The sequence below is a fragment of the Mus musculus genome, chromosome 2, assembly GCF_000001635.26.
Source record: "Mus musculus strain C57BL/6J chromosome 2, GRCm38.p6 C57BL/6J".
NCBI lineage: Eukaryota > Metazoa > Chordata > Mammalia > Rodentia > Muridae > Mus > Mus musculus.
In genome coordinates, this window is record NC_000068.7 from 34990652 (window position 1) to 35013940 (window position 23289).

At 44.1% G+C, this 23289-nt stretch overlaps 1 protein-coding gene across 2 annotated transcripts in view; it reads right to left on the reverse strand.

Annotated features, from left to right (window-relative positions):
• The window catches only part of Hc (hemolytic complement), an 85178-nt gene that overhangs the window by 7323 nt on the left and 54566 nt on the right, over positions 1–23289 (reverse strand). For both annotated transcript variants that reach the window (XM_017315669.2, NM_010406.3), the window contains 13 exons: positions 22824–23036; positions 22345–22420; positions 19267–19426; positions 17533–17628; positions 15449–15620; positions 12671–12876; positions 10123–10275; positions 6748–6810; positions 5365–5446; positions 4311–4368; positions 949–1051; positions 545–619; positions 339–444 (listed from right to left, as the gene is read on the reverse strand). In XM_017315669.2, coding sequence (XP_017171158.1) covers positions 339–444; positions 545–619; positions 949–1051; positions 4311–4368; positions 5365–5446; positions 6748–6810; positions 10123–10275; positions 12671–12876; positions 15449–15620; positions 17533–17628; positions 19267–19426; positions 22345–22420; positions 22824–23036 — 1563 coding nt within the window. The remainder of the gene's footprint in view (positions 1–338; positions 445–544; positions 620–948; positions 1052–4310; positions 4369–5364; positions 5447–6747; positions 6811–10122; positions 10276–12670; positions 12877–15448; positions 15621–17532; positions 17629–19266; positions 19427–22344; positions 22421–22823; positions 23037–23289) is intronic.

Sequence of the window (23289 nt, forward strand, 5' to 3'; positions counted from 1 at the left end):
TGGGAGGATGAAACAAAATTGGAACAGTAATCGGGCTTCTCTAGAGAAGGGACACAGGCTGTGACTACCACAAAGGAACCTGAGGCAAAGCATTTTAATATTGAGGGTGACACAGACCAGTTGTGTGAAAAAGGAAAAGGCTGAAATGTGAGCTGATTGGCCTGGTTACAAAGTCGCTTGAATGCAGAACTTAAAAATGAATGTACAGGTTGGACTTTCTGAATTTCGCACTAAGAAATACAGTCTCTAAGACTCTCGGGCCTCCTTGCATTTCTCAGTTACAGGAAGACGGCAGCAGGGTCTTCAGGGAAACCGTAGAATAGGTCAGAGCCAGTTACCTGGTCTGTGATACTCGTACACCGTGAAGGTAGCAGGATTCAGAAACCCAACTTGGAAAAGTTCAAATATCCGGAACCGGACACAGAGGAAATCTCTGGAGGGGATCTGTTTGACAAAGTCAAGGTTTTAAGGAAGGTGTGGGGAAGAGGTATTCAGCCTGTGAAGATGTGGTGCTAAGGTGCGGGTGCTGAGAGGCGGAGCTTACCGAATTCAGTTGCAGAATGACATGGCCATCTTTGATCTGGTAATCAGTTAGTAGTTGATCCACTCCTTCCACAAGCTACGGAAGAAAGCGGGGAGGGGAGATTGAATGTACTTTTCTAATCTTTGTGTTTAATTAGACTTTCCCATTGATGGAAATATTAAGCCGCACCACAGCCCATTACTCTGAGCGGAAGGACCATTCCATGTTCTGGACTGAGCACCATCACTGCGCATGCTCCTGCATTATTTTCATAAGTCAAATCACAGTTACATATTTGTTTTAGAAAGAATATTTTGGGTGGTTGTATGAGAGTGAGATATTGAAGTAAAAGAATAGAAGTCTGCCCATAAAATAACATAGGAAAGAAACCCAAGCATTCACGACATCTCAAAGGGAACACTTGCAGCCCGTAAATCTTCCTCGTTTGCTCCGATTCCAGTCGGCAGTGATATATCCATTACTGCATGGGAGGACCCGGATGTTGACTCCTCCTTGCTGGGCTTGTAGCTAAAATAAATCAGAGATTGATTAATAAATCAGAGATGGATTAAATAAATAATAAGATTCTTTAAGAAAAGGCCCTGCTACTTAGCAGCCTTGATTTACCTATTTATATTTTTTTTTGAGAAAGGGTCTCACTATGTAGCCATTGGCTGTCCTGAAGCTACCTCCCTATGTAGACCAGGCTAGCCTCAAACTCACTGAGATCTACCTGCTTCTGCTTCCCTTAGTGCTGAGATTAAAGGCATGCACCACTACACCTGTTACCAGCTTTTCAAATTTATATTTGGTTCTATGTATTAAGGTATATGGGTCAGACCCTGAGAGCTTTAGAGCACAGAAGATCTTGGAGATATTTATCCTCATGTTTCCCTTGAGGAACAATCCCAGCGCCCTGCCCTTCTGGACACAGAAACCATCCACTCCACGACAACAGATGAAGAAACTGGAGCCAGAGTCCGGCACTCAGTCAGGGTTATACAGCTGACTCATGCAGAGCAGTGAATGGATCTAGGTTGCTTGATTTTTATTCTTGTTTTTCTAACAGACTACTTCCAAGGTAAAATATTAGTTGTATATTAGAAAGAGACCTGAAACCCTAATGCTAGCCCAATCCCAGCCCTAAAGCTAGCCCTAACCCCAAGAATAGATTGGAAGAAAACACACTAACACATCAGCAGTTCCTTCCTGTGTCTGTTAGATTGTGATTGGTTATATTTCTTTTCTCCTTTACTCTTGTCTTTTTTCTAAGTGCCCAGGCATGGGTCCCCCACAAAAAAAAAAAAAAAAATAACGCTTCAAAGACCATTTGGCTAGTTTGAAGTTGAGAAGAGGCAAAGTGGGTAAAATCGGAATTCTCTCTGTCTCTCTGTCTCTCTGTCTCTGCCTCTCTCTGTCTCTCTGTCTCTGCCTCTCTCTCTCTCTGTCTCTGCCTCTCTCTCTCTCTCTCTCTCTCTCTCTCTCTCTCTCTCTCTCTCTCTCTCTCTCTCTCTCTCTCTCTTTGTAAGAAGATCAGTCAATCTGGGTCATGTCCAGTCTCACTGAGCAATTTCCACAAATCACCTTCTTATTTTCCAGAAGTATGAACAGGTGTTTTAAACCATCTTTCTGACTCTTGGGCATGGCGGGCAGGTGTTCAGCGCTACCAGCAGGCTGAGTCAGAGAAGTGAGGAGAAAGGGGACTGGGGTAGAGGCAGGAGAAGCAGGGAGAGAGCCAGCAACACAAGGTGACCCTGGGTCCCAACCTCACCTCAGGAGAGTCAAAAGCATCTGCATGCTCTGGCTCAGGAGAGCGGGACGAGGAGCTAGTTCACAAGGGATTTCATCCTAAGGAACTGTCTTGGGAAGCAGGTGACTAGGGAGCGGCAGAGGTTCGAAAGTGTATCTTTTCCTCAGCCTCCCCATGCAGAGGACACAAAACAGCTCTTATTAGGAATTTAAAAAATCCCATTTACCACAATAAGGCATTAAAAAAAAATCCCTAACTCATAAAAATGTAACTCCATCCCCACCAAAGGAGTCATTTAGAAAGAAAGTCTTAGCATCCTCTGAACTGGGTAGGAGGAAGCAGGGATTTCTGGCTCACAGATGCAAATACTGCTTCTGCAGGGTGCGAAAGGACTCCAGGGTGGAGAGTGTCTGTGAAAAGGTCAGTGGAGCTTGATGACTGGTTGCCATGGGAACTGTTTCAATCACGGAACAGAAATCCTTCCTTCAAGAAGCCCTTTGCTTGCTGCCAAATCCAGCAGTCTTCCCCAGAGGCATTTTGTTGTAGAAATGAAATCCTTCCAGCCCCCTCCGCTTTTCTTTATGAGTCTAACAAGAGGTTGGAAAGAAAGAAAGAAAGAAAGAAAGAAAGAAAGAAAGAAAGAAAGAAAGAAAGCAAGCAAGCTACATAAAAGAGACCTTTGAACATGAGGCTATGCTTGCAATTTTTTAATCAGGAGAGAATTTTGAAGGCAAAGAATTTCTTTAATGAATAAGGACTGCTTAGTTACTTTGGAATCTACCCAAACTAACTTCAGTGTCACAGAACCAAAAGAACTTTTACTTGCCTTTTTTAGAACCATCTGCCCCTAATCCATAAAAGTAAATAAATACCTCCAACCAAACCAAGGCAACCCCCAAAAGACATGCCATGTAGTCTCCTTTTGTGTGTTGACCGTTGGCATTAGGCATCTTGTCAAGAATGTCACAGGAATGACTTTTGAAAGGGCCTTTTTTATGAACAGCAGGGTCAGGGACAATCAAAACTGGCAGAAACTCAGAGGTAGGGCAGTTCAATATGCTTTATAGGAAAGGTCCAGAGAAGGAACTGCCATGCTGAGGATTATTTGCTTGTGGGTGTGCATATGCTATTTGGAGGCATTCACTGGACTCACAAGACTCTTTCTAAAGGTAAGATGAAGGAGAGCAGAGAAGGAGTAATGATGACAAGGATCTAATTCAGAGTGAGCCAGGATGCTGCCTAGCAGCAATAGGAAACTAATAGAGTTACCAGTTTAGGGCTTTGCATTTAGCCAGCACATGGTTTGACATCAACAGTTCTCGATGCTAGCAGCATCCGATGGGGCCCGAGCTTTGGGCGTTTCTGAAGTTTCTGACCCAAGTGTGCAGCCTGAGCTGAGAGCAGCTGGCTGTAAGGACCAGGGTTTTGCTGATGAATGAGATGTCCCCCCCCCCCCCCAGGACATGATCCACATATGACCAACCTTCTGTATTTTCTTTCCCGAATAATTATATCAGATCTTTACCATCCTGAAAGATCACCAAAGGTTGTTATATATACTATTTGAATCAGAAGAAGACAAAACAAAACAAAACAAAACCCAGGAGAGATGACATAGGAGCAAACCTGAAGCTGCCTTCTAAAGTAAGCTATTTAAGGATTCCTGCTGTATTCTACACTTAAAAACAAACAACTGGCCAGGCAGTGGTGGAATACAACTTTAATCCCAGCACTCATGAGGGAGAGGCAGGTGAATCTCTGAATTTAAAGCCAGCCTGATCTAGAGTGAGTTCTAGGACAGCCAGGGCTACACAGAGAAGAAAACTTGTTTTGAAAAACCAACAAAACAAAACTCCCCAAACCAACCAACCAACCAACCAACCAACCAACCAACCAACCAACCAACCATCTACCACCAGCACCAGAAATGAACAATCAAATACTCTTGGATATGTTCAAAGGCTCAAACTGAGGGTAGTGCAGCAGAAGCAAGAGCTCAGAACCCCCACCCACTCCATGTTGTGGAACTGGTCTCACCTGGCACATGCTATTATGCGCTTGAATCCAGAGTCACTGAGCCTGAAGTGGCTGGATGCTGGCAGTCAGAGAAATACACAAACACATTACAAAGTGGGAAGTAAATGTTTCTTTTTAAAGTTGTTTTGGAGAATGTTCTGATAGACTTGTTAATGAGAAAGTCTCTAAACATACTTAAACATGATTTGTGATCTGGAAGTTGGCATTTGTGGAGACTTTAAAGCTACTGACCACAGCAGAATGTCTCCTTTGCTGGAGACAAGCTCTACTCTCAAATCTCTCACCCCCCCGCCCCCAGGAGGTAAGTACAAGTGGGCAATGCTTTTGGGGAATCTGGAAAGAAGATGGAGAGAGCTGCATTTGCTAGTGTAGACGTTTCCTGAAGGAACAGGCCCAAGTTACGGATGAGGAAGGTATCAGAGGGCATTGTGACCCTGGAGCAAAGGTCAGAGGAGGAGGGCAGGAACGTACAGGTGAACTTGGCTTTGGACATGGACAAGCGGGCCTATTAGCTGAGGTGAGGGAAGGTTGTGTATTTGAAGAAAGGTGGGGTGGGGGAAGCACATTTTTCAAAAGACCATAAGTACTAGAGAAACAGCAAGGACAACGTGGGCGGGGTGGAGATGAATGACGTTATAAAGAAACCTGGGAGAGAAGGAGGTTTCCTGAAATAGAATCCTTACACATGTAATGGCAATTGGATGTCAAAGCATCCCTGAGCCTTATAACCTGCTACATTCGGTACAACCTGCTACATTCTTTAAAAGCACCAATTACAAAGTAGCAGTACCAAATGTATACAGTTTAGTTGCTCTATCATTTGATATTCATTTGTAATGGTAGCTACAATGATATGTAAAATTATTACATCTATTGTAATAAATGGCAGTAATGTTACTTGGATACCACCCTACTTAATAACTAGATGAAGAAATTTTGTGTTTTTGTTTTGTTTGTTTGTTTTTGCACAAGCACATGTTTCCTAATTCAGGACACTCTCTCCTTGGCGTTTTTACTGTGTAGCTAAAACACTTCACACATTAAGCTGCCTTACCTTCAATATCTTGGGTATCAATTTTCAAGTAAAAGCTGCAAAATTCCTCAGAGACACTAATTTTGTGAACCACAGTTTTTACCTGTGTTGGGATACAGAAACAAGAAGATTCCATGTAAAATGGGAAGATGGAAAGGCTGTTGGCAGGACTGTGGTGGAGACAGGAGGACTGGTGGCTTTGGTGCCTAGCACAAACGGCACATGTGCGTGAGTCAGTGACTCCACAGTTCAAACAAACATGAAGAACCAGAAAAACCCAAATGATGACTCTTGGCCAAGCACAGGCTAATGCTAACAGTACTCTGCAGACTAGCTCCCTGGGCTAACGCACCTCACTGCATGCAGCAGGCTAGCTCCCTGGGCTAACACACCTCACTGCATGCAGCAGGCTAGCTCCCTGGGCTAACACACCTCACTGCATGCAGCAGGCTAGCTCCCTGGGCTAACACACCTCACTGCATGCAGCAGGCTAGCTCCCTGGGCTAACACACCTCACTGCATGGAGGCTAGCTCCCCAGGCCTGCAGATTCACTTCTTACTCTACTCTCAGCTAGCCTACGAAGAGCTGACTGCTCTACACACTTTTGAGGCAAACAAGTCCCTGTAAATATTTGGATGCGTAGGATACTGTCAGAAATAGATACACTGACAGCAAAAAGAATTGAGGGGAAACCAGACAACCCACGTTCCTCCGAGCCATCTATAGATAGTCCTTCAAGCAACAAATGTGCAAAAGGTGGGAGGGAGCATAATCAGAAGCATCGATGTGATTTCTGCTCAGAATGGGCAACTCTAAGTTGTGTGAACACACACAAAGAACATCAACCCCCAAAGATACCAAGTAAATGAAACAACTGTTACAGACCATACAACACACATGTCATGCACCTCAGAAACACACACACACACACACACACACACACACAAAACCATAAAATTTATAGATCTCATACTATGTAACAATGTGGATATTTTCTAAGTTGCCTTATATATATATATGTATCTTTGTTAGGGAAATTTTTCATTGTGCAAACATCTTGGAATATATTTATACAAACTAAGGTAGTATGACATCACTAGCTGTTGTAGTCTTACATGACTGTACTGTAGGTAGCCATTTGTTGGCAGAAATGTCATAATGCAGTGCATGATATATGCAAAATATAAAATTTCCCACAAATGCATGGAGGGCATGTACTCATGTACCATCAGTTAGTATCTAAAATAAACCATGAGAATGGTCAAGACATCACAAAGAATTAGATAAATGAATCCCACTTTAGTCATGGTAATCCAAGACATATTTCTGTAACTTTGAGTAAAGTATTTTTTTTCCATGTTACCTAGACACACAGCTTTCTTCTGCACCAGCTAGATACTCACATATACTGTGGCCAAGCCACTGCTGTAGCCTGTGCTGACAACAAGGTCATCATTGAGAGATACCTGGAGGGATGGACAGAGAAACCATGCTTTCATTCTTGATTTGAGAGAGCCAAGAAAAGAGTTGGGGTGGTGGGGGCTTGCCAGTCTTCTCTCTTGGATCTTATGAAATTAAGTGGATGACATTGAAGATCTGCACTCAGCAGGCTTTAAAAGATGCTATGACCTCTCACCCCTGCCTTTCACCTGTAACAGGATGCTCCTCTCCTTAGCAAGCCAACTAAAGCAATAAGCAGAGGTGTGTGTGTTTGTGTATAATATATATATATATATTCTATGTAAAATATGTATAAATTATATATTTATAAAATATATAAAATATATAGTCTATATAAAACTAGATGTTCATTAATTATAGATATATATACATAACACACATAAATATTCATTGTGAGACCAGGAATGTAGTTCCCTTTCTAAGTGAAAAAATTTCTTTTGGAGTCTAGTTCAAGACTCAGCAGCTCATGTGCCAGTAGGGTCTGTTTTCATAAGCACCAAGATTCAAGGCTCTGAAGTGGCCACAATATGTGTCTTGTCCTCTACGACCTCCCACTTGCACCTCTTTTCCATTTTTACTTTATTTTGTATGTGAGTGCACCATAGATGTCCTCAGACACACCGGAAGAGGGCATTGGGTCTCATTACAGATGGTTGTGAGCCACCATGTGGTTGCTGGGAATTGAACTCAGGACCTCCGGAAGAATAGTCAGAGCTCTTAACCACTGAGCCATCTCTCCAGCCCCTCTTTTCCACCTCTTGATGGTACATTGTCTTTGCTTCTGACTGGCTTGTTCTTATTTAAACCCCACCCAGATGCCTGACCCTAAGCCCCTGGAACTCTACCCCAAGCCTCTGGCCACCCCACATAATCCTGCTAAAAATCTATGCTTGCTGTTCTTTTTCCCACTCCCCGAGAGAAAAGTGAAGACACAGATTCAGCTAAACAACCGTCCTCCCTAGAGACACTCTGTCATCCACCTGTCGTAGTTCAGAGCCATTACTTTGATCAAGGCTGAAGACTCAGCCCCCACTCCCTCCACACTCGCCTTGTTCAGTTCTCTTTGCCTGGCACAATGGTGCAAAGTAGGTTTGGTGCACATTCAAGTTTGCCAATCTTTTCCTTCAAGTTTTAGTAAACCCAGGGAAATAGATCACCTTTCCTAGTCTCCCTGACAGGATACCGATCCAGATCATCATTCCAGATGCCGAATGAGAAAAGCTTTAAAAGAGTCTAGGAAATGCTGTGCACTGTACTCCATCTCTGTCCCGCTACCTCTCAGAGTCACTGTGCTTAGTAACACACATTAGAGACCAGATTTAACTGCATTTTGACTAGAGTACCCATGTCTATTATTCAACTACCTAACACATTGCTTCTTGTGGCACATTTTAGGGAAAGGCACATTTAGAGAATTCCAAGCTGCATGTGGAAGCATCTACGCTGAGGTCATGCGATTCGAAGATGGCTAAAGGCCCCTCGCAGCATTACTCTTAAAGCGAGAAGTAATTCTGCCTACTCAAAGGAGGGTGTGATGGTTCCTTTAATTGACAGTGTGACATCATTAGTATCACCCAGAAAGCATCTCAACGAGGGACTACATTGGCCTATACTGGGTTGGCTGTGAGCTTGTCTGTAGAGCAGAGCTTTAGTTATGTTAATTTATACAGGAAGACCCGCCCACTGTGGGCAGCATCATTCTCTGGATGCTGGACTGAAAAAACTAGAGCAAGTGAGCTGAACGTAAGCACATAAGCACATTCCCATGCTCGCCGGACTACGAGCACGAGTAGTTGCTTAAAGCTCCAGCCTCCTTGATTTCCTCCTCAATGATGGACTGTATCCCAGAACTGTGAGTTAAACCTTTTCTCCCATACGTTATTTTTGTTGAGTATTTTTATCACAGCCCAGGACACGAAAATAGGAGCAGCTCTACTATGCTGCTCAGACCTACAGCTCCTCATTAGAGATTAGAATCATAATCTGTGTCTCTGGTGATTTCTAAATGTTCCCTTGGACATATTCTCAACTAGAGGCCACCCACAGTATGCCACCGAGAGAGATAGAGAGAGAGATTGAGAATATGGATACAATGGATGTGCATATATCAAATGACTGGTACAGATTGAAAAAGCCATGCCCTAAATTGGAGAGATGGCTCAGTGGTCAGAAGCACTGACTGCTCTTCCAGAGGACCTGGGCTCAATTCCCAGGACCCACGTGGCAGCTCGTAACTGCCCATAACTTCAGTTTCAGGGGATCCAACACCCCCACACAACTATACATGCAGGCAAAACACGAATGCACATGAAATAAAACTAAATAAATTATTTAAAAGAAAAGAAAGGCCATGCCTAATGTCTAGAGCCCTGTTGCCAGAACTGATTTTTTTCAAAAGAAGTCGGAAATCAGATCTGTATTTGAAATGTTTGGGTCATCAATTATTGGCTTAGATTTTTTTCTATGGCTGTGTCCTTATTATTGTATAATATTATTATATTATTATTTTGCTATGAGCCACTGATTTATGATTTTTGCTTAAGTTTTATTTCTCATATCTATTTACTCTGACAAGCATGGATCTGTAGGGCATGTAGTTAGTGAGGGCTATTTCATTTGCCTAGATATTAAATGCACTAAATTCACACAAGATAACTAGAAAAATGTGCATTAGACTGCAGACTCTCAACAATACTAATATAGGATATACTTTGCCTAATGTATCTTTGTCTTTGGGAAATTTTCATAACACATTAGAATTTTTCCTTTAAAAAATAATCTAGCTTTGGAAAGACATGGAGCAAGGAGTCCAGAGATCCAGAGCCACAGTCCAAGCCAGCCACAGTCTGTGTCCCAGATCAAGCAAGGGTAAAAGGGACCAGCAGCAGCAGGTGCCCAGACACGTTTCATGTCTCTTCAATGGTACTTTTGCATGTGCTGTTACATATGACGATTGTTCTTTACCTGACTACCCTTTCTGATTCTTCCAGATAGAGCCTATACACATGGACATATTAAATAAACCCTTCCCTATACAGAACATGCCAGCCTGGATCAGGAGGCCCCCTCTGCACTTCAACAGAAGTGTTTCAGAACTCTTGCTTATTTAAATGACTGTCCCTTCTCAGGACTTGAGTTCTTTGTATTTTATTCTTGAATCAGCAATGATGATGATATAATAGGATCCCTAATTAGGAGTCAGGAGGTACTCAACACTTGTTTAAGCAGCGAATAAAAGCACACATACAGTAAGAACGGAAGGGATGACTTAAACATCTCATCCGATTGCAAAATATTATGAAAATGTCGTCATTTACCTCCACTGGCCTCCCCAGGAAATGCTTCTCTGTCACCTTATACTTGTGGAAGTCACCTTCGTGTTTGTAGGCGACATTGATGTCCATATCCAAATGAATTTGTTTTAACAGGAGTGAATATTCTGTCAGGCCCTCGATGGCATTAATCGTATCCTAGCAAGAATCCACAAGGCACAAAAGCACATTTAGTTTCTTTATTCATTTTCAGCTTAAAAACAGACCCATCTTCTTTTTGAGAACGGGATTCTGATACATAGACTTAAACTTGAAATGCTTTTACTTCAGCCTCCTAAACACTTATGTGCACCCAGCTCTATAAATTTCCTTCTTGGGAGATGGTAGGCAGCACTGTCTAGAGATGAAACTCTAGCTGACCAGGTGAAGCAGGTTGAGGGGCTGTTGGGGGAGGTCTAAGGAAGGTCACTCTCTGCCACAGGAAGGACATTGCTTTCAGCGGAAACAGGAAGGAAATATGGCCTCAGGTCTGGGTTTGCTATGTACTCAGTACACATGTCCTTGAGCAAGTCACTCGGAAAATCGCCTCTCGTTCTGTAGGAATTTCTCTTTCTTGCCTGGTAGCCTCAGCTTAACCACCCCAACAGCGAGGCCCAGATCTCCCTTCCTGATTGTATTAATGTTCATTTCCTGCCCCTCAATTTAGGATACTGTCGTTTATAGTTATTGCTGTCTTCCCCTCTATAATATAAGATCCATGAAGCACACAGGCCTATGTCTTCCTTGGTGTGTGTGGTAGTTGACTGTGTTTGATGTGTTGAAAACTTAATGTTCAAAGTGGCAGTGTTGGGGCGGGGTGTCTAACAGGAGGAGTGCAGGTCATGGTGGCACCACCCTCACCAGTGGGTAAATGTCATTATCCTTAATAAAAGAGTGACTCTGCCTCTTCCTTCTCCTCTCCCCCCCCCCCTTCTCCCTTCTCCCTCTCTCTGTTCTTCTTTCTCCTCTTTCTTCTTCTCTTTGTTCTTCCTGGAATGACACAGCAAAGCTAATTTTGCCAGTTATGGTCCCTCAGTCTTGGTCTTTCCATCCTTGAGAAACATGAGCTAATACTCGTTTATTAATTATAAATTACTCAGCTGTGTTGTCCCTCTACAGCCATGACTGAGACAGTGTCCAGACATGGACACTGCATTGCATTGAGAAGGGACACATGGTTGCTCTTCAAACAGTGTTTGAGGAAGGAATACTTGAATAAATTGTATCATTATGTATCTTCCTTATCTTCTCCTATAATATGAGTAACTGTGACTAGATACTAAATGTCTGGTTTCTCCTGTGTCTTTCACAGCAATGCGAATCAATAGAGCACATTTTCCTGCTAAGCCTGGCTGTCTCTGCAATAAAACCCATCAAACATTCACTAAATTAATCTAGAGAAACCCCTGTACGTCTCACACAGTCACACCACCATTATCTAAACATCTAGAGGGCAAACATCAGAGCTCAACTTTAAACACAGATGCAGTCATGAACTACTTCAAGACAGAACATGCTCTGAAAATGGATTGCTGGGCAATTTCATAATTGTGTAAGCATCACTGAGTGCTCACACAAACCTGGGTAGTACAAGTCAATCCTAAACAAGAGACACAGTGAACATGACACCTGAGCGTGTTGTTTGTGAAATATGCATGTATTAATATGGTTCTCTTTTAGAAGCAAAACGAATAGATTCTCAATAAAGGACAAGTTATGGTATATGGATGGGATGCATTTGGACGTAGAACATGTCCTTAGTAGCTGAGAGCTCCTGTGTTTAATCCATAGAAATCCCAAATAAGCACACAGGCCCGTGATGTAGTTGCCTATCATCCTTGACCAAGCATCACTGTATGTAGTTTTAGGTGTTACATGTGTATGTGATTGGTTGGGCAGTAAGTTTGCTCACATCAAGCTTAAGCATCAGCACAAACATGTAATGTGTTATATACAACATAAAGATAACCACAAATCTACTTGTAGGCAATAGGAACTTTTTAGCTCTGTTATAATTTTATAAGTTATCATACTTGTGGTCTGCTATTGACCAAAACATTGCTATGTAATACATGGCCGTGCAGTGACCAACTGCATAACAGTGGTCAGAACATAAACCGTATTTGATGGTAGATAGCGATAGTGATAGTCGTGCAGGAGAGGAATCATCAGTGCCTTTGATCCTGTGGCAATCACTACTCATTAAACAGGATGTGATGTAATTGCTGATAACCAACCAACCTTCCATGGTCTTTAAAGACAATGAAAGAAGCACACCGGGCATAGACTCAGGACTCCTGGGTGCTGATGTGGATCCTTGAATTAGCCTCCTTAGGCTCATGTCCTCTCCTGAATAATGAAGTTACCAATACAGATAACTTCCAGGGTCCAATGATTCTAGACTGAAATTGTACCTACGGCAGCTCATTTGTTAGAAAGAATCATGGAGGCCAGAGTGTAAAAGGTGTATGTGGGAAACACGAACATGGATCAGGCTAAGAACACACTAAGAACACGCTAAGGACACGCTAAGGACACACTAAGGACGTGTTACCTGGGTGGAATAAAAGCCGCCTCCATACCTCTGCTCTTCAGATAGCCACTTGATGATGGGGTTGGCGTAATTCATATCCTTCAGTTTCAGGCTGGCGAGCAAAGCATAGGCTGTGGTTTCAACCATACCTGCTGTGCCGCTGCTGGGCACAGAGCTGTCTGGACGTTTGAGGGTATCTCTCCAGTAACGGTAAATGGGCGGATCACCTGAGGTCAGCACAGGACACTCCTCAGTAAAAGTAAAGATCGGGACCTTGATGCAATCCTAGCACATGGTGACGGCTCTCTCACTTCTAGAAGGTTCTCTTCTTTGTAAGAACTTCATCAAGATGGCCAAGAAAAAGTGCCCTTGGTCCCCATTGTAGAAGGATGGCCACACATGGTCTGACAGTGGAGCAGCAAGCCTGATCAGCTAGGACTTAGCAGATGCAGCTATCTGGCTCTGTCCTCTATTCTCTCCTATTAGCTGGCTTGGTCAACCCAGGAAGTTTATTAGTTCTGTGAAACCCAGTCTCCTAATACTGTACATAGATAATATTCACTTACATTTGGTGAAAGTCACGAGATACACAGGAGAAAGAATTTATAGGCCAGCAAACACTAGCCGTAGATGAAGGCTTATCATTTTTCACATCAGCAGAACAAACTTGACATAATGTCTTTCTCCTTGGAGGAAAAAGATCACAGCCTGGAGTGTATGAGGTGACACCCAGATTGGCAGGTAGGCCTTCTCTCTTCCTGACAGAAAGCACCCGCGTGCAGCATTTCCCACAACATAGATCCTAACTTACATACAATTTTGAGGTATCTTTTTACAATTAACTATCATATGATTTACATGATTCTGAACAAGATTTTTTTTGTCCCGTTCATACTCAGATTTACCATACTTAAAATGAAAGATTTATTTAGGTTTTAAATATTATTTGAATTATTTAGTCCCTCCCCCATCTTTTAAAGTGTATGGTTTTATAATGCACCTTACAAAACCCAAGACATTTTATGCTATTTCTGAAGCATCAAAGACGTGGTTTCAAGGTGTTAAAACTTAGACTTTTTTTTTTTTTGGTCTTTTTCGAGATAGGGTTTCTCTGTGTAGCCCTGACTGTCCTGGAACTCACTCTGTAGACCAGGCTAGCCTCGAATTCAGAAATCTGCCTGCCTCTGCCTTCCAAGTGCTGGGATTAAAGGCGTGGGCCACCACTGCCTGGCAAACTTAGACATTTTTAAATGATGGCAAAGGTAACATTTTGTAGACAGTCATAAACCTCGTATAGAACTTGCTTAATGTTTAAAAAGTTCAGATTGGGACAGGCTCAGAACTGCAGCCATGCCGATGATCGGTCACTCCTGCCTCCCAGTGAGACGAAGTCAAGCCACACATGTCTTGTCTCAGTGGCTTAAGTAAGAGCCTGCTGTGGGAAGTGGAGGCAGCACAGGCCAGTTTCAGCTTCAGTTTATCTGCTTGCCTGGACACTGCTGTGGCTCACGCTGGTTTGCTCTCACTGAACCAGTGTTGGATAGAAGGAGCCTGTGTCATGAGGACAAATAAGTGGATGCTTTTCTGGGGGGGAGGGGGGTAGAGATTAGTTACTCTAGTCCAGTCCTCTTTTCTGTCTCCCCAAAGTTCCCACTTGCCTTCCCACCATGAGGGCTTCACCAGAAAAGCCTTCCTTTGCCTGTCTCTGGTACTCCATTGTAACAACAGAACAAACACCAAGACAGGCACTTTAACCATTGCATTACTGTTTGCATAATCCTGGAGACCCTGTACTGACCCCTAACGTCCCAGCCTGACTTCCACTGCTCCCTCACCTCTCCTTCCCTGCTTTTACTTCCTGCTCTTCTCACTGCTTGGCACCCATTGGCCTCCATGCTGCTACTGCAGCACCAGGAATGCTCAGGCCCCAGGACATTTGCACTTGCTTTTTCTCTACCAGAAACAGCCTTCTCTATAGCCTTGGCACTTGCTTCCTCTCCTTTCATATTTTCATTCAAATATAGTTATATGCTGCACAATGATATTTTGGCCAATGGCAGACCACATGTGATGTTATGGACCCCTTGGTCTCCATGGCCACAGTATTTAGGTTCATGTCAGTATACTCTGTGGTACAATGGATAAACATTTCTCTGAATACACTGAGTGACACTCCACTCTATCTTGTTCTTGTGGCTTACACCCAGTTACATAAACTAAACGTTATTTATTGTACGTGTATGTGAATGGGTGCATTTGTGCATGGCATGCTTGTGGAAGTCAGGGGACCACTCGCAGGAATTGATTCTCCCCTTCACCAGTCTTGGTGATTGAATTCGGGTTGTCAGGCTGGGCAACAGCAAGCCCCTTTACTTACGAGCCATCTTGTTGGCCCTAGATATTTTGTTTTTTCTCATTTTGTCTTGTCTGGAACTCTCCATCCCCCTGCCTCAGTTTCTCAGATGCTGGGAATTACAGAAGTACACTACCACACCCAGTCAGTTTATATTTATTCAGCTCTGGTTAGATTTGTTGATTTGTCCCTTGAGTATAGAACAGTGCCCAGACACAGGAAGAAGCCATAGGATGCTAACTACCTCTGCATTGAATGATTGAATACGCATTTTCTGAGTGAATAATGATTTGGGTAACAGGATTCATCACCCTGTGGTGTGATGGTTAGTTCCATGTGGGCAAGTATGCCATCTTCCTCTGCTTTCATTGCAACCACTTCCCAGAAGTGCAGACCCTCGGTGCTCAGCCAGTGCCTGTTGAGAAACTATGTGGAGCAAGTCCTACCTTTAACAAAAGCTTCCTTCCTCAGGGCCGACACAATTAGACGAAACCTCGGGTGGGTTCTGTCTCCTAGGGAAAGAGCATAGGCTACAATGGCCAGTGTGAAGGTGCTCTTGGATGGCAGGGTGTTTTCAAGCAGGAAGGAGTCGGCTTTATCTAGCGCTGTGTGGATTTTCTGGAAGCAAGAGCAGAAGACAGTTACCTTTCCTTCCCCGGCATCAGCCTGCAAATGGATGAGAGCAACTCTAAGGTTGCTAGCATATGGCTGGGAGTGGGGTGGGGTGGGGTGGGGTGTAGGGGAAGTGGGTGAGGTGGGAGGGGTTGGGAAGAAGGGGAGGTGGGAGAGTGGCCGATGTGGGGGATATGAAGACCTTGGAGACCTGTGAATACAACCAACAAAGCAGACCCTTTAGAGAGAAGGGGTAAAGACTATCTCAGAAGAAACCACGTGGGTGTCCAGTTTGGCCTATGCTTTGTCATTGCGTTCCCGTTTCTGGTGAGAAGTTTGTCCCTTGAATTTCTGATTCACCACTGTCGCAGCCCCTGGGGAGAAGCACCTGCCCAGACAGGATTTTCATCCTGTGATATCAGAGCTGAGACAGTCTTGTGTTAGAAAGGATAATATCCAAACGAAACAGAACCAAACCATAGCAGCAAAACAACCAGAGCTGCCCGAGCTCTCGGGCCCTCAGAATGCCTAGGGAGAGTTCCTGAGAGTGCCAGAGAGCTGCTCTGGATGAAGGGCCAGGGAGTGCCAGCAAACATCCTGCCTGGCTCCTCCCCTAGATCAACCTGTGCATCCTGTGGGTGTGAGTGTCAACCAGCACCTTCCCGCTGGGAACCAGGTTCTTGTTGACTATTTTCTCTCTCAGTGTGAACTCCAATGCTTCTGGGACTACCCAAGCAGAATGCTTTTGTGTTTGTGGCTCGGATTCAGCAAATCCCATTGGGAACTGAAATTTCAGCCCAGTTGTGTAGCATGATTTACAGGACATGTCTGGTTGACTTCGACTTTGCAGGCAGGGGTCCTTAACCTCAGCGCTAGTCTCTAGCTCTTTCCATCAAAGGGCTGGTATCTATAGTAACCTTCAGAAGCTATTACAGCCTTGTTCTTTCCCACATGGACTCTCACTGGACTTGGAGCTTCCTGATAGACTACCATGGTTGCCCAGCAAGTCTCAGGGACCCTCCTGTCTCTGTCTTCCCAGGGCTGGGAATATAGGTGTAGTTGTGTGGTGGTCATGTCTACCTAACTTTTTATGCTCATGCTGGGGATATGAGCTCAGATCCTCAAGCCTCAGTGGCCGGCACTTTACTGATCGCCCATCTTCCACCTCTGGAAGCTTCTATGATAGCATGAGGAGGAAGATTTCTCTTTACTTCCCCAGCATCCAAGCAAACAAAAGAGTGAAACCCAAAAAGTAAAACTAATTGGATGCCAGGGAGTCTCTGCACTACTGAAAGCAGCAGCAAGGTTTAGCAGAGACAAGATCAGGGAGGAGAGTGGAAACCCAGGGGCTGGAGAGATTATGGCTCAGCATGCTAAGAGAACTGGCTGCTCTTGCAGGAGACCTGAGTTCAGTTCCTAGCATCCATATCAGGTGGCTCACAGCTGCCTATAACTCCAGTTCCAGGGGACTTGATGCCTCCTTCTGGTCTCTAAGGTGGACAAGCAGGCACGTGCACACACACACACACACACACACACACACACACACACACACACACACACACAAAGATAAAATTTTAAATTTAAAAATCGAGGGGAGCTAGACACACTGAATCATTCTTCCATCACAGTCCCAGATAACTATCCCAGCTTTACAATTTAGTGATCAGTAACAATGAACCATGGGAGGTCTCCTACTTACAATGTCTACAGTGTCAGCTCTGTCAACTCATGATGAGTCCACAGGCCACACTATGTACTAGAATCTATCCCAGTTAGAAACCTTTAGATTCTGGTCTTAAGGCTATTCCCAATAATGTGCAAAGTGGTTTGAAATGAAGTGTACTCTGGTGAGCCCTATCTGCCCCCAAGTTTGTGCTAGGCTAAGTCAGACTAGGGAAAGCAAACTAGTACTTACCATGGTGGGGCATATGTCAACTGCCTTTCTAATTCCAATCACAGAAAAGGCTGTAAGATACAAAGTTTTCTCTTGGGCTTCAGCAGGCAAAGTACCCTAGAACAAAGGGTGTTTAAAAAGAAGTGAATGATGTGGTTCAATCTCTTTTAGGGCTGTCTCTTATGTTTCTACAGCATGCCCTGCAGCTGGATGCCTACTGTTGCCCACGAACCCTGGAGCTCTGTCACGCCTGCCTTAGTTCGACTCCCCATCCTCATCTGTCAGCTCCATTTCACGATCTTCACCACATTCAACCCCACCCCCTTAAAGACCCTATTAAAATACCACATCTGCTCTGAGGCTCTGTAGGACTTGCAGGGTGATCCAACGCCAGGCTTACAAGACCTCCACCAGAGCTGTTCTACCTCTCCTGACTTATCTTATGCCTCTCACAGTCTACTTCTCTTGGCCGTAGTTCTTTCAATAAATTCTATTCCCTCTTTCCATTTCTCTTTCCTCCTCCACTCTGGAATTAAAATTTCCAGGCACAAATAGGTATATGAAAAGCATTTCATGTGACCAGTCATCAGAGAAATTCAAACTAGAAGCACAAGGAGTCACCAATGCACGCTGCTACCATGGATATGGCAGAAAGATAAGATGTGAATGTTGCCAAGGGTGTGGAGGAAAGAGAACCACTGTGCATCATTGCTGGGAAATTAGCACAGCCAAATATAGAAAACAGTACTGGGTTCTCCAAAAAGTTCAAAACAAAGCCACTGGTATACCAGCTCCACTCCAGGAGGGTATATACCCAGGGAGGGAATCAGGATCTAAAAGACTCCCATGTTTACTGCAGTGCTGCTCATAATTGCAAGATTTGAGACATACACAACATACATTTTTGTGTGTGGTTTTTCAAGACAGGGTTTCTCTGTGTAGCCCTGGCTGTCCTGGAACTCACTTTGTAGACCAGGCTGGCCTCGAACTCAGAAATCCGCCTGCCTCTGCCTCCTGAGTGCTGGGATCAAAGGTGTGTGCCACCACGCCCAGCTTACAATATACATTTTAAAACAGGTTTTATATCATAAACACAAACAGTTTTGGTAAAAAGGACAAATGAGTTAACTTTGAAGAAAGATTCAGACATACAGTTGACTCAGGGTCCTGTTTCTGCCCCTCCTACATTTCCCAGGAGACAAGTGTGCGACAATGTAGGCTTGATCCTCAGCTGTCAATGAAGGCGCCTCCCTTTCACTAACAAGTATAACACAGTTGAAAACCCTTCATGACTGGTTTATGTGCTAATTGTCATCCTGACCCCCTCTGAAATTATCTGGAAAGTGATTGTCTAGATCAGGTTGGCCTGTGGGCATCTTTGTGGGTAACTGTTGGTGAGAAGATAAGCCCCCTGTGGGCAACATCATTCCCTAGGTTGGGGTCCTGGACTGCAGGAGAGTGGATACAGTGAGCTGAGTACCTGGGAGCCTGCATTCATTCTTTCTTCATAGTCTGACTAGCTTGGTTCCTGCTGCCATGACTACCTGGGTACAGTGGGCTGTGGCCTGCACCTGTAAGGTGAGGTACGACCTTTCTCACAGAACTTGCTCTTGTCAGGGCATTTTATCATGTAACACAGTGAAGCTAGGACAATTGTATATTTCCCCCTCTTCCTTAACCTCCTATAATAGAATGGGAATAAAATGAGAGACTGTAAATCAAACTAATGTTAATTTACATATCTGATTTCCTCACCTGTAATTTTATTGGTAGATATTGGGAATTTTCCTTGAAAGAGCCGTTTTCCAGCTGACACTTCTCAACCAGCCATAGCAAAGAGTTACAAATTGAGTTTTCATCCTGTTTTACATACTTGGCCACCTGTCCAAGCACTCTCAGAGCAAAAGCTGTCAGCCTTCAAGACAAAACCGCACACAGATTTTATAACACCAAGTCTCTCCTGGCTTTCTAGTGACAGAGTAGTTTCTTTGAAGACTTTATTCAGATAGACAATTCTAGAGTAAGTCATCATTTTACAGGATGACAAAGGGAGATATTTGAAAAATCTTCAAGACATTCAGTCAACAAATATGAACAACACACCTTTGCTGATGACACTGTAAGTTAGTACTCAAGCTAAAAATTGATTTCTGGTTAAAAAAAAAAAGCCATATTACAGTCAAAGGTCCCAGGGGGAAGCAAACAGTTTGGAGTCAAACTACTGATGCACATGGACAAGAGGAAACTCACTGGCATCTGAGCCTCTCTGAGGTCCGACTCCTTTCTGCAGCCTCCCTTCCCGTTAAGCTCTGCTGTGCACTCAGAACCCCCACCTGACAAGGGAGTGTTACTGATGTCACCTACTTAGAAAGTGGCTCCTACCCTCCAACAACCACACCAGACTAACACCAAGGACAGAACTCCTGACCTCCCTAGCTGCGTAAGAGCCCACTCTTGGAAGCCCTCTCATGTCCTTTGTTTTTTTTTTTTGGGCTCTTCTTTCTCCTGATTTAAAAAAGTTGCTTTAGCCAGGTGCGGTGGTGATGCACGCCTTTAATCCAGTACATGGGAGACAAAGGCAGGCGGGATCTCTTGTGAGTTCGAGGCCAGACTGGTCTACAAAGCAAGTTCCAGGACAACTAGAGTGGTTATATAGAGATGCCCTGTCTTGAAAAAAACCAAGCCTGTTTTAACTTGTATTTTTAAAATGCATTTTAAAGAAAAAATTTCAGGAGCAAAACTTTTCAAAAATCTCAAAGCACAAAAGCACATCGTCATCACCATCACCATCACCATCACCATCATCATCACCACCACCACCACTCTCTCCTCTCTGAGTCCCCTTCCATCTCTCAACAGGCATCACTGCTTCCAAGATCCAGCCAACGAATGCCAACGGCTCACGCATGACAGCTGCACTGTTGCTAGCACACAAGCTTCCACTGTGTCAAAGCACCAGTATAATAGTTACATTCTCCTGTCCTTGCGGCTTTCCCCGTTAACCTCTTTGTGGTTTTTGTGTTTTACTTTGAGGCAGGGTCTTGCTGTGTAGCCCCAGATACCCTGTGAGCTGAGGCTGGCCACAGATCTAAAGGAAGGCTATCAAAAACCAACTTAGGATTCTGATTTAATGAAAGACAGAGGGTGCAGTGAGGAACTGGAAAGTGTTTGAGAAAGAAAGCAATGGCTTTGGGGGTGCATTGCATCTGGCAGTCTTTGTATCTAGACACCCAGAAATGTGGATCTGGGCCAGAAGAGAAGTTCATTAGAAACATTGGTAAGGGAGCCATTTACATAGAAGTGATAGAGGTCTTGGGCAAAGATCAGACTGTTCAAGAGAGATTACAAGGACTAAGAAGCCAAAGATGAAAATTTCAGAAACATCTAAGATTCACTTACTATCCCTTGCTGGGAATGGTGGTACATATGCACAGTCCTAACACTCTGGAGGTAGAGGCAGGAGGATGGCTGCAATCCAGGCCCAAACTAAATACTTACGTTTCAGACCAGCCAGGTCTACATAAAAAGACTCTCAAAAAATTCTAAATTATTGCAGACTGTAAGCGTGGTTTATGCGGTAGGGCCTATGGAGTACTGGGCACACAGCAAGTCTTTTTTTTTTTTTTTTGTCTCTCATTCTTTGCAGATATGGCCTTGGGATGCAGCCCAGCTTCGAACTTATGCTCCACCCTCGACTTCCTCCCAGGTGCTGGGGTTGTAAGTACGCAGCACCACGCCCAGCCATTTTTGCTTGTTAAAGCTAAGTATCTTTCAATAGGAGGGGAAAAAAAAAACCCAATAAAATAAAGTAGATAAAGTTAAGAATCCTGTCAAAGCAGGAGAGCATGTTGTGAAACAGACTGCTGTATACACATTCGCCTCATTTAAACTGTCTTTCCTTAAATTATAAGGGTTACAGAAGCATCTCTTGCTGAATGAAATTTATTGAAGATAAGAGGTCCTAGGAACTCATGAAGCTGCCCACACACTGCACACATCCTTTGGGGACACAGAGAGAGGAAGCATGATGCGCTGGGTGCACTGGGGTGTGGTCTTATGCAGAAGGAGACAGCAGAGGCCACCTTAAGAGGGTAACTTTCAGTAAGTCCCGAAGGAAATAAGGCATCCAGTCCTTCCCCCGGGGAGGAGTCGGTGCAGAGGCCCTGAGTGGGGGAGCATATACTATCGGTGTGTTAGAGGAGCAATGAGGGACCATAGGGCTCCAGTGGAGCACAGAGCAAGGTGCGCAGTGAGGGGAAAATTAGGAACCGTTGGTTCTCACCCTAGGTGGGAAGAGAAGCATCTGAATGGCTCTGGCCCCGAGGCCGCTGGGGCTCCTGTGCTCAGTGTCAACGCAGGAGATCAAGTCTGTCTGAAGTTAGAAGAACGAGAACAGAGAAAACTGGCTCCAGGCAGGGTGGTACACTGAAGCTGGGGAAAGGCAGTTAAGTCCAGAATCTATTTGAAGGTGCATCCACACCCCACACCTAGATCAGATGTAGTTGTAAGAGCAAGAGAGGTGTGTGGAAGGACTGGGGTGTCAGTCTGAACAAATGGAAGAGAGCTTCACTATGGAAGTCATTCATTCATTCATTCATTCATTCAATTTATCAATTGAATCACATTATCTAGTGTGTGCATGTGGGACAAGAGGATAATTTGTGGAAGTTAGTTCTCTCCTTAGACCATATGGGTCTTGGTGATGGAATTCAGGCTGCCTGGTTTGGCAGCAGGTGCCTTTACCCACTGGGCCATCTCCACTATCCCGTGGCTGTTATTCCTAATGAATGGATCAACTACTGCATGAAAATATAAGGCACAGCCATTACTCACCAGGTACTAGCGCTCGCCCCCTTCCACATGCTGTAGGAATAGTCAGCGTTTCTGTAGGACATGACGCTCACCACCCCTGAGAGGAACCAGAACAGAAGAACACAGCCCTTCACTTCCTGGGCAAGCTGGATGGGCCTGGTGAGCCCTCTGTGGTGTGGCCAACACTGGGCTTCTCACAGGAACTGTGTGAACTACTTGAGCTGGGAATCAAATAGAACATTCTGCTCCCATTCAGAGAGGATGGGAGAGCCCCGCAGAGTCTGGAGATAGGTGTCTTGGTTTGCATGCAAGTATTTTGGTAAGTTAAGCCAAAATGCCTCAAAAAGAGAACATGCCGTGGTTTTTCTTTCTTGTTAAAATTCTTTATAAGTAATCATATATGTATAATTCTTAACAATTTAAATATTATGTTCAATAAGATATTTGCTTAGAATTCTGAAAAATGATGTATAAAATAATTATTGGGTTTTTTTTTTTACCTTGTTTTATTTTTTTCTCCAGGCTCTGTCTTTTACTCAGTGTATCAGGATAGAAAATATTCCAATGGTTTCCTGCTTCCAGGTAGTGGAAAACATAGAACACCGGAGCTATGCTCATGAGCTCTGCCTCTGCACTGCCCTTGGGGAGGTGGGTTAGGATGTTGATGCCTTCCTTACTCAGAACCGTGGACAAGAACTCCCCTACAAGCAGTCCTGAAAGAAAAAGAGACCCAAGTGGACGTAACCACCCGCTATCTGCTCCCAACAGTGTATTCTGAAGAGGAAATGACCAACGTCTTTCCCCCCTTTTAATATAAGCAGTTTACCTGTGTCCCAGAAATCAGGGGAGCAAGCTGGATTTGATTAGCAGCATAAAGTCTTGGTGGCAGATAAGGTAATGTGGTAGACAAATGGCTGCATAGTTAGGTGCTGACGTCATAACCCACACTGACCAATCCTCAGGTGA